Source organism: Bacillus rossius, chromosome 2, assembly GCF_032445375.1.
Source record: "Bacillus rossius redtenbacheri isolate Brsri chromosome 2, Brsri_v3, whole genome shotgun sequence".
Lineage (NCBI taxonomy): Eukaryota > Metazoa > Arthropoda > Insecta > Phasmatodea > Bacillidae > Bacillus > Bacillus rossius.
The window spans coordinates 114,855,594-114,868,031 of NC_086331.1; the positions used below are offsets into that span (position 1 = coordinate 114,855,594).

A 12,438-nucleotide genomic window follows, 5' to 3' on the forward strand; every position below is an offset into this window, starting at 1 on the left:
TTTTTAAAAGCTTTTGTTATGAGTTTTTTTTTTTACAGATTTTGGTTGTACCTAGTGTCAAAATTTCCGATTTTTTTTTACGGTTCTTGAGAATATATTCGTAATCTTGATGCTTCGTAAAATCCGGGGTTCATAAAATTGGGTATTAATAGTATTAATAGTTGGCAGAGGAACAGCAGACTGCAGCAAGCCACCCCCTTCCCTCCCTCAAACCAAGCTAAGACGTATGCTGCCGATGAGTCACTGCAGCCGTATAAAAGCGCTGTTCATTCCAGAGACAAGCTGTGTTCTACATTAGAATATCATCTCTTAAATCCAGCGCATTGAAAATACCATCTTTTTGAAACTTATTAATTTAATAATTTTGACCTTAAAGCTTGCTGCATAGCTATTTAACTACGGAAAGCAAGAAAACGTACATGTAAACTAATCACTAAAAATAAACTGTCTTTTCTTTAGAGGTGGCCTGTAGGGCGACGGACTTGTCATGAAGGTTGAAGTGGGTTTAAAGCAAGCCGACTGGCATTGTGAGTGACAGCATCCTGCCATTGTACGGCTGGTTTCTTGACGAGTAATTGATGGTGGGGGAAGGGGGGGGGGGGTCGAAATCAACTGAAAATTTCGGGAAAAATCTATTACGACCCCCCCTCTATTACGACCCTATTCCTGGGAACCGTGAGGGGTCGTTTCAGAGAGGTTTCACTGTATTGTGCAATGTGCCTTGTTTTGCTTCACATAAGTGTGTTTTTCAATTAGTCATATTTAATCAGTCGACCTGACATTTGGAATGAGATAGTTTACTAGTTTTTCATAAAACACTTCAATGTATTAATAATGTTTGTTTTGTTTATTTTTCCTCAGATGAAAGTACTGGCTCTCTCCCATCCCTACAATCCACTGTGGGCACAGCTTGGCGATCTATGTGGTGCACTGGGTCATCCAACAAAAATTGCTCGCACCATCGTGACTGGCATGGGTGGTAAGAAAGTTGATGTATTGGACAAGATACTCACTTCGCTATCCTACTTCATTAGATGTGGGGAAATTTCCAAGAAAACAAGTAGCCGCTGTAGTAAAGAACTAGAAGATAGTTTACTTAAAACATCTTTGGATCAGTCATTACCATCAGCTGTAAGCTTCAAGACTAGATCTTTGTCGACATTGGAAGTGGATGTTTCATCAAATGTGTCTGATGAAAGAAATTCACAGAAATTAAATCAAATTTTAATTTATGACCCCAGTGAACTCGAACAGTCTGTTGATGTGTCACCATTAGAAGGGGAAAGTGATTTGAATATAAGTTCTGAAGAGATTCCTAATCAAGAAGTGGACTGTAAATTAAGTAGGAAGAACCACGTCTCAAGTATTTTGACTAATTGTTCATTGCTGCTAGATGAAATTGAAGAGTCTGAAATAAAACAGCTTGATTTGAATCAAAATATTTATGGTAATGTTTTGAGTGAAAGACTTGAGCCAAGCGTAGAATTACCACTAACTGACTATAATAATTCATCATTGATCCTCAAAGGAGATACATTTACATGCAGTTCCAACAGTAAAATTGGAATAGATTCAGAAAATACTGAACATTTTATACCATATAATGGATTAAATTCTTCTGCATCAACATTTGCCAGCACAAGCAATCTAGATAGTACATCATTTAAGTGTGGCGACGTAAAATATCCTGAACTTTTTTTGAATGAATCGTTAGAACTTAGTAATTATGAAAAAAATTTAAAAGATACTGTCGGTAAAATAGTTCTAGATGGGGAAGCAACATGCTTTATTGACAACTCTAAAGCATATGCAGGTGGTGGAATGAAACGTACGTCTAGTTTGATGTCAAATTTAAGTAACACATCTTATACAACAAACATGAGTGATGAACCAAATGCTTCAAATGTTGGCAGTCATAAAGAATATTGTAAAATCTATCCTAGTCTTGCAGAATTACTAATATTGGAACGTGGAAGTGGCTTGGTAATTGAAGAACTGGAGAGTGTGGATCAAAATATAAATCCAGAGTATTTACAGGACACCAATGCACATGTTTCCAGGAATAGCACATCCTCATATAGCTGTGCAAAAAGCAGCATGAATTATGCACAGAAGAAGCCAGCTGTTGCTGCCCTTACTCAGTTTAATACGTATCTTCCCAAAAAAGTAGAAAGCGAACGCCAAATAGCATCTGCAGTGACATTCTTGGACAAATTCAGTAGTGAAGGAACAGTTCAGAAAAGTGGCAACAGGCTTTCTGAATCTGCAGTTGATACTAGTAAAGATTCAAGTAGGATCGTGTTTCTTCTAGGTGACGAACAATTAGTAGGGTTAGGAAACGCAGTTCACAATTCACATAGTACAAGTTCTGACAATGATTCTGGTTTTGGCACAGATATTGTTAATGTGAACACTGTGAATAATAGTTTGTCAGTTTGTGAAAGGTGCAGGACTAATGAAATACGTAATGTTTGCAACTGTGATCATTCTTTTGTAACAACCGAGGTGTCTAATGTAATTTTAAAAGAAAATAATGCTCATTTGTGTTCCTGTAAAGATTTCAGTAAACAATTTTCTTCAAAGACTGACAGACATAATTTTGTGTCAGTTTGTTCGTCCTGTGTAGAATTAGAACGAAAAAATTGCACATCTAAGGAGAAGCCAAGTGTGGAACTACCACATTTATTAAAGTGTGCTTCATCTAGGTCCCTTAACAGGCTCACAGAAGAAAAAGGTGTGGAATTGTGTCGAAGTAAAAGTTGTTCAATAAAACAATGTGATAACTGTAAACATAATTCTTTTACAAACAGTCATAAAACTTTATTAAACTGTGTTCCTTGTAGTGGTAATCAAAACAGTAGAACTTTACAAGAAACCTCAAAACATTTGGACTCCACTAGTAGCGAAGAATTACGTGCTACAGAGAGACAGTCATACAATGATTTTCAGTTACCTGTAGGAAAAACAATGAGAGATACCTCAGTATCAGGAATGACATGCTGTAAGTGTGTCACTTCTCAAAGTGTGTGTGGATTTGAATGCTCAAGTTTTCATCAAATTGAAAATAACTCTACTGATGAAGGAAATGAAGGAAGCTGTATACCATCAATCCATAAAGATGATAGCCAGCTATCATTTGTTGAGCTTCCTATGCTGAAGTAAGTATTACTTTATAGAAATATTAGTTATTACATATTATATATTTTTTAACATTGTAATAATGAGAGACAAAGTTCTGATATAATTTTTTATGAGTAAGTTTTATGTATAATCAATTGAATTTTAAGGGAATATTGACTGTCTCACTAAAAACTCAGGGAATAGTAAACTTTTAGAACTCCAGTAACGATTTTGCTTGAGAAAAGAAAAATTAACATTTTATATTTTGGTTTTTATTTGATTGTTTTCAGTACTTTGTCCTTAGTCAATTTTTTTAATGATTTCATCAAAACAATTCATAAATACATATTCATTAATGTTATTAAGTACATGAAACACACGTCAAGTTTGTATAAAATAAATTCTTACAGTGACTCCTGTGCAAACCAGCATTAAATATAGACTAATTGGAAACACAATTCCTGCTGCTTCTGTGTCCAAGGCATGTCGAGCTATAATGGGGAGGAATTCATTATTGTAGCCCACTAAAGATTACAAAAATATTTTTAAATAATCTCTCTGTTAACTTATGTAGCTAAGTTGCTATAATATTCTTTCTATATTTGACTTTTTTTTTTTTAATCCTGGAAGGGAGGGGTTTGGACCCTCTGGCTACCTCATTGCTCCAGATGGACTAGTCAGTCCATATTTTTTTTTTTTTTAAAGTCGAGCCACTCTTTGAAAAATAACAAACCATGCTCAGATTATAATTTAATTTTTAATTTTAATTTAATCTGTAAGTTAAGCTTAACATAAAAATGGCAAGACAATTTAAATGTGGAGTAAGAAAACATTTTTATGAAAATTTCTGTTGGTATTATTTTAAGATACTTGGAATGCACAACTAATATAGATTTGTTTAAATGTATGGACAAAAATGTTATGGGTTATCATTCATAGAAAGTTGAGAATAACTGTGCTGTTTGAAAGACAGTAAGGTTGGTTTAGTGTAAAAGCCATCCTTAAACTACTAACCTTCTGGCAAGATTTGGGAACAATGTGAGCATTAAAAACATTAAACAAAAATTTTACCAAAAATATTATTTCCACACTGTAATTTGAGCTTGACGTTCTTATATATATAAGGTGTTTACAGAATGATGTTACAAACTTTCAGGAATCATGGTCTCACTTAGATGTACAGTTTCAGCGTACAGCTTAGGCATGCAGGCAGCTTATCATTTCTTCACACTTTTATCTTTGCTATTCCTCACTAAGCTTATGCCTGCCAAACACCACCCTCGGCTGGTGTGTGGTCTGGTTGCAAGGTATGTAGTTGGGGAGGCTGTATTAAGAAATCTCTACATAATATACACTGTAGGTTTCAGGTTGTTTTACCATAGCCATTCGGATAAACTGCTTAAATGTGTAAAAAGAAAAAAAATTAAAGTACAAAGACCAAAGTTTTAGCACATACCACTGTAAACTATATGAACAAATATTTTTGAATTTCTGAAGAAATGTTATTCCATCTGCAGATAATTAGATAATTATGCATGTAAAAAGTTTCATGCAAGATGAGGCGAAAAAGTGTAGATAGCTAGGCAGCTGCATTTATAGAGTGGCTTTGTGCATGTTGCAAAAAAAAAATACGGCAGGAGCACAAGTCTTGATATCACATTTGGCCAAGTTGTGCTTCCTCTGAGGTTTAGAGGATGAAAGAAATGGTCTAAACCATTGTGTGGAACAGGAGTGCAAAGTTGAAGCAGTAGATCCCAGATTCCACACTAGACAAAGAAGGTACCTTACTTTTTCGAAAGGTGGAATTAGGGCATCAGTGGGCCATATTAAAGATAATACACACCACTTGTTTATATTTACAAACTGCAATAAAACAAAACATAATTCTGATAGGGGAATTTTTTAAAGTGGTAAAACCAAATTCCAAGAAAGGGTAAAGTGGGAGAAACACCAAAAGTGTATCCCATATTTTTTGGTGTGGTAACCAAGCCACATCATTGCTAAGGTGATATTTCCATTTATATGTGACAAAAAAAAATGTTACAAATAACTTTCAAGGTAAAACATGTCAATTAAGGAAAATAAGTAAGACTAGTCGACCTGTGCGAAATTCCACAGTGCGCACCAAATCGTTTTGTGTAGCATTTCATTCTTAAAAATTGGGAGAAATGACATTTTGAAGAAGAATAGAAAAAAGTAAACAGGTGTTGGTACAAAAGAAGACATGTAATTGAACACATCAGTACAAATAGCTGTTACAAATTTTTTTTTGCAAAGTATTTTATTCAAACATACCATTAACATACACGTTTACAAAACCTCTTTAAATACAATGTTGGAATTGATGATGTGATCATCGTTCACTTTTTGGTTGTACGTATCTTCAATACTAACTGATGCTATGAGAAGTAAATGTAAGAGGTTATGTTTGTAGGTTATGTTTGTGATACAAAATATCAACAGTAATTTCAAAACTACTTACTATAAGAAAAGTCTGACGTGACAGAAGTTTTGGTTAAGTTGAAGGATCCTCTAAGATTTAATATTTCTTTATCATGTTTTTTTTATTATGATGGATGTGCAATTTAAAAAAGAAATATGTAAACGCTGATGTTTCAAGTGGATATCCGATTCAATATTTATCGAATCAGATTCAATATCTATCGAAAAATCGATGCATCCATTAAATGACCTCTTATTAAATGGTTTTAAATCTCAAATTTAAGAGAAGTGGTAAATTTTTAGACCATGGGTCAATTTTTCGTCATTAGCCAGCACGATAAGCTTTAAAATGAGGGGTAAATCATGGAATTTAATGAAGGAATAAGGAAGATCTCGCGGACCGACAGAAAAACAGGCTAGAAAAATAATATATAAGATAATTGCTAAGCAAATACTCATCCTGTGTGAATATGCGATGATGCAATACTTTAGTTACCAAAAGAAGTAGAACATAGTGTTTGTAGTTAAACATAAAAAAAAATAAAAAAAAAAGAAGTAGGAAATTTCTTTGCCTCTGAAAATATATTGGGCTATTCTATAAGAGTAGGTAAGTTATAACTTTTTCACTATGTTGTGTTATTTCCACCAGAATTTTTAACATTATTATATCAGTAGTTTTGTAATGTGTTTTAAGCTTTCAGCTTATTTAGTAGGTCTGTTTGTTTTAAAAAGGTTTATCTATTTTTTTACATTTATACATGTTTATTTTGGTAACTATCACCCTATGATATCAAAAAGTTGTAAGAAAATTTGACTAAAAGATTCTAAAAAATTCTAAAATTGGTCAACCAGATATTTGATGACACACTGTAAGAAGCAGAAATTTTCCAGTCTATTAAATTTTAAAAAGAAATTGCTAGGACCAGAAACAAAATAAAAATTTTAATACTGTAAAATTATAATTGCATGATGATAATTAACCATGGCATTAGTTCTTTAATGCATCATCATTTGCCATATGATTACAAACTAAAGGTATGTATTTTTTTAAATGAGTACTATTTAATGGCATCATGCCATTATGATAAAATACTCCAAAAATGAAAATTACATGTAATCCTTTTACTCACCAAATGTTAGCATTAAGCATTTTATATGTCAATACTCAAATAAACAGCTGCAATAACAGGTGATTGATCATTCTGGGTTTGCACTAGAGCTTTGTAAGTCTCAAACAAAGAATAGAGTGTAGTAAAAAGTAGCTGGGTCATTCTCTGAAAAAGGTAGAAAATCAAGAAGAAATTTTTTTTCTAGAAAATTATAAACTGAAGCAAATAAATTCTCTCATATTTTTTATTGAAGTAACTAAACTCTGCTTAGCAACTGGTCAAGTTTTTCAACAGTTATTTACTACAATATTAAATGTTATTATTTATGCTATGTCCACGGAGTGGACATGTTTGTCCACGGAGGGGAGATAATACTTCCAGGTCACAGATTAAAGTATGTAATTATGTATTAGGGATACAAATGCCACATTACCTAATGTTTAGAATATGAATTTGTATATTTAAAGTCAGGAAAGTACATAATGTTAGTTAAGTAAAAAATAATTTTGGCAAATTGGTGTAATGAGATCATAGATTTACTCTCATTTTCAACACAAAAAAAATTACTTATTTTAACAAAAACGGAAGTTGGCTCCCTGTTGCTATTGCATAATTAATTATCAGTCCCATTCCATAATGATGACATGGGCCAGCTTCACAGCTATTGCATGATAGTCGTCTAACATGCAGACTTTGAGATCCCTTTTTGAATACAACTTCATGTATCTTCATTGTGCCTTTGAACACTTGAATATTATTTGGTATGTGCTTGTCAATACTGGTTATGACTGATTCCTGAATTTGTTTCACTGATATACCCTTGCAATGGTCTTGTAGATAAGGAACTAACGTGTCACAGTCTGGAATATCAATTTGATGTGCTACCAAGCCATCAGCTGTTCTTTTTAGAGCTGCCCCAACTCCATCTGGAGCACCCTTTCCATGAGCACTTTCGCTGAAATGCCAGTGAATTTCTTCCACATTCAATTCTCTTGATAAAAAGCCACCCATTAGCTGAAACATTTTCCGGTTTTTGTACTGGGTACAGGGTCCATCCCTAAGGAAGTGAGCCTTTTCCAACTTAGGTATACGTGACTTTATATCCTGAATAATAGGCAGTAAATGGGCAACTATTGCTGCAGGATCATGTCTGTTGCACGAGCTGACTGTTCCATAACAGAGAGGTGATGGTGCAACATCCGTATGACAGTACAGAACACATGTATGGATAGTCACTTGGGGTTTTGATACCCCAAAATGTGCTGCTTGGATTTATTTTTAATATTTGCAGGTATAGTTTTCAGAAAAGTCAACATGTACCAACACTTCATTCTGTAAAATATTTTTCTTGAGTTTTGAAATTTCCTCATATTGGTGGCTTATGTTTGACACATGTGCCATGAAAGGTACAATTTCTCTTGAGAAAATGCATATGAGCTGCGTTTTAGAACATTCTTCTAAAACTTTCACAGTTTTAGAACACAATTTAATTTTATCTTTAAACTGTACAGGGACTTTCTTTGTAGTCCACTTCTGGAAAAACACGGGACTTTCGTCAGAATCTTCTTTAGTCTGTATACATTTTGATTTACAATCATTGCACTGTCGTTCTAGGCATGCTTCATTTCTTGGGTCACAGCACAGTGTTCTAAGAACTTCAAATGGTGTTTTTTCATCAACAAGGTTCAAAGAATTCAGCTTTCTTACTAAGAGAACCATATTTTCGTGTGTTTTGCATAAACATGTTTCTCTTTCAGATACCTTTGGAAACACAACCCAAAAAGGTCTAAGTCTGCAAAACATCTGATAGCTCAAATTCTGATACTTGGGACTTTCTTCTTTGAAGATCTTGTGCAGGTTCTGAAGTGTGTCATTTAAGAAACGCTTTTGCTTCTTCATGTTGTTTCTGGTTATAGTTTCCTTCTTTCCTGAGCACAAGCGACTCGCTTTATCTGTCTCTAAAAATGTAGTTACGTCAGATCTTACCTTCTCCAAGATAAATCTTCCTTTCAAAACTTTCTTATGGGCTTGACCACTCTGAAACATTTTTTTTGAAGTAAGTGTACTCAAATAGTTCAAGTACCTATATTTTCGAACTATTTTTCTACTTAAAACTTTTACCATGACTCTTTTAACTTTGGATGACTTAAGTTTCTGAAAGTTGTGCTGTATTTGTTTGCTAATAACTTCTCCAAACAGCAGTTTTTTGTATGCTACATTTTCATTGTTTTTGTCTCGACTTTTTAGGAGTTTTCGAGACCTCTTTCTTGGGCTATCGTCTTCTATTTGCTGCTTTTTTTTAACCTACTTAGTCTTTTTTTGTACTTTTCTAACCTTGTCTTGGTTTTTTTGTTTTCATTTTCCAGTACCTTGATATTTTGTTGTAGCTTGTATCTATTTCTTCTAATCATTTTCCTTCCTCTTTCAGTTCCACACTTAAGTTTTTCCCTTTTATCACATTTGCTATTAATATGTGTGGTAGGATTATTTGTGGATGTGCATTCTTCTGTTTTTTGTTCCATATTTTGCTGCTGTTTTTTTTTGTTTACGATATCTTTTTGCTTTATCCTTCCAATTTTTTCTTGCTGCTCTTTTTTCACGGTCACTCATTGTTTCAATAGTCTTTATTTTTACAGATGCTGTTCTCTGGTGATAACGTTCTCTTTCTTTTCTCTTAGACTCTTCATACAAAACAAACTTTTCAAGTAACTTCTGTCTCGATCGTCTCATGCTAAGTTTTTTCTGCGCTCTTCTTTTCTGAATCTGCGCATCTGACTGGTTCTTTTTCTTCTTTTTTGTGGGTGCCATCTTGAAAACAAGAAAATATCTCAGCAGTTAGGTTGACTGCACATCAAGCTAATATTTTTATATATGTATTCTTTGCAGAACATAAATTCTCCTCCATGGACAATAAGTATCCCCTCCGTGGACCAACATAGTCCACGGAGGGGATTTCCACGGAGGGGATAAAAGTAAGGTTTTTTATTTTTTATAATTTTAATTTTGAGGTTAGGGAATTCTATAACTCAGTTGCTTAACCTACACCAATATACATTTATACACTGAGTTTAACACAAATACACAAGAGTTCCCTACCTTGTTTATGATGACCACGGAGGATACGAATAGAACTTTGCGAAGCACAAATTTATATCTCAGTTATAAATATCAGAGCACCACATATAAATAAGAACATCAACACAAACAGCTCAATAAAAATGGCTTCCTTTCCCTCCAATTCAATGGAGAAATAACAGTTGCTGTACTTTTTAAATAATTTTTAGTGCATTATTATTTGGCCATAGAGGTAGATTCTTTAGATTATGGACAATGTTTAAAATATTGTTATTCAATTACATTTGCCCATTGAAAGTTAAATCGCATAGCCATGAGTTTGTGATGCTTCTAACAATTACTTTTTGTAACAAGAGTAAAAATTAAAAAAGAGTTTAAAGAGTAACAATGGCCAGTGTCTTATAAAATGTGATTGGGGACGTCCACGGAGGAGACTGTATAGCTATTGCAGGCTAAATATTTAAGTAGTATTATAAAAATGTAACCAAAAATTTTACATCAATATGTTTAACTAAAAACTTAATCATACCTACAATTAAAAAAAATATTGTTTTATGCAAATTGTTTGGTATTCCAGAGAGTGACACCAAATTGAACCTTTTCCAGAGAATAACCCAGCTATTAGTAGTGGTTGATTAGAGCTGGGTAACTCTTAAACCAAACAGTTAAAAATTTACTAGTGAATGTCTGAGAAAACATTTTGAGCATCTATTTTGGGCTAATTTTGAGCAGTCCCGTTATTATCATAGAGAAATGACACTATGTAGTCAACTTACTGGCTTCCAAACATGTAATGAATTTATGTATAATTTTCTGTGTAAATTTAAATGCAATGACGTTAGGCAGCATCACGTCACTTATCACGTGTGTGAAGTGCTGATGACAAATATCTCACTGCGCCATCTGCCCACACCCTGCCCTATTTTTCCTTCACAGTGAAAGTATGACAACACTGCATAAATTTCTGGTACTCGTGAAATTCGGATTTAGTGATAAATTGCTGTAATGACAAATGTTTGTTTCACAGGAGTAGAGAGAGATAAACGTCCTACAGAAAGACACTTTAAATAGTGTGGAATGATAAGTCATTGTTACATCTGCTGTTATCTGCTGTGCTTGCCTACCTAAACATAAAATGGCCCTTAAATACTTTTAATATGAAGATCTTAAGTGTAAATAAGTGTTTCACTGCAAAAAAAAATCCAAATTTCTTTTCATCCTGCTTCCAAGCAGGCAAACTGTGTCAACTAACATAATGCAGGCCACACATTTGATAATGGTACTGTTACTTAATCTCTTTTCAGTTTTTTGTATGTAACTACTTTTTTCAACAGTATTTTTCCTTGATTAAAATAATATTTGACAGCTAGTTAATTGTTAGAACAATTTTCAGTGTTTCAACCTATTTTTTTTTATTTCTAATACATCTTATTTTCTGACCAGCTATTTTTCTTCAGGTGTTTGGAACACTAGCTATCTGGACAAATCCCACCAGAACATTTTAAACACCTGGTGGAGAAGTGTACAATGAGGGAATTTCCATGTTAACCTCATTTTTAGAGTCACAGCAGAATGTTTTGCACCAAATGTTTCAGAAGTGTCGCTGAAAGCAGTAACCACAAGTTTCCTTTGGGTCTGGCATTCTCTCTTTTGGGTGCTACTTGTGACCATTATGTGTCAGACTTGATTCTGCAAGGCTGCACACAGAGTACTGAAGAATGGCAAATGACACTTCGCAAGGACCTTTCATTTGTTGCTCATCACATGTTCTTAGATCAAGAAGTGTCGGAAGCATTGTGCATTGTTGGAAATACAGACACATGGTAAGAGCCAATATTGTACGTTGGAAATTTGAGTGTTCCAAAATATATTTAAGAAACAAAGATATAAATGTTACTAAAAAAAAAAGGTGTTTTTGGAGTAAAATATAATTGAACTTTATTTAGTGTCTATCAAACCAAAGTTTGTGAATAATATTCTACAAGCATTGTTAATACTATCCTTAAAATAATAATACACTACTTATGATCTTATTGTATCTTACTGTACCTGTAGTTTCTATAGTGCCATATAAAAGTACTGGCAGTTAGTGATGTGTGTAAATTTAGTGTTCTGTCTCTACCTTTTTATGAGGCAAGCCTTACATTTTGGGATGGCAATTGTCAGACTGGGGGATAATTTAAGGGAATACTCAAGAGGTAAAAAATAAAATATAATTTATGTTACAAGTAAATCAGTTAAAAAATTTATTTTAGAGTTTCAAAGGTTTGCAGTGGAATAATGAGCCACTTAACCTAGAGCTTACCTAAATGTGATGCATGAGCTGAAGTAAGTCGGCTACGTCCAACATTTTCTGCATGTTATGTTTCAGACCATAATTTCCTCTCCTGGAGGTCAGATTGCAACATATTTTGCAACATGCAAGTGCACAATGGTTTTTTTAATTAAATTTTTTTGAAATTTTTAACAGCTAAGGTTGTTTGTACTAGATTCTTGGTGTTATCTTGCACCACTGCACTGATCGTAACATAAGTAAATTACCCACTTAAATTGAATCTTTTACACCTATTCCTCACTTAGCACGACTAATTCGTTCCTAAAAATGCTTGTGTTATTCAAAATTGCGTATTCTGAAGCATTAGTTTCCATAAATAGCAAGGCTAATTCAATTAATGTGTTCCAAAATTGTCTA

General features: G+C 33.6%; 1 protein-coding gene across 4 annotated transcripts in view; it reads left to right on the top strand.

Annotated features, from left to right (window-relative positions):
* LOC134529646 (tigger transposable element-derived protein 4-like) overlaps positions 1-12,438 on the top strand; it is a 70,324-nt gene that overhangs the window by 41,558 nt on the left and 16,328 nt on the right. For all 4 annotated transcript variants that reach the window (XM_063363956.1, XM_063363958.1, XM_063363957.1 and 1 more), the window contains 2 exons: positions 862-3,158; positions 11,342-11,569. In XM_063363956.1, coding sequence (XP_063220026.1) covers positions 862-3,158; positions 11,342-11,569 — 2,525 coding nt within the window. The remainder of the gene's footprint in view (positions 1-861; positions 3,159-11,341; positions 11,570-12,438) is intronic.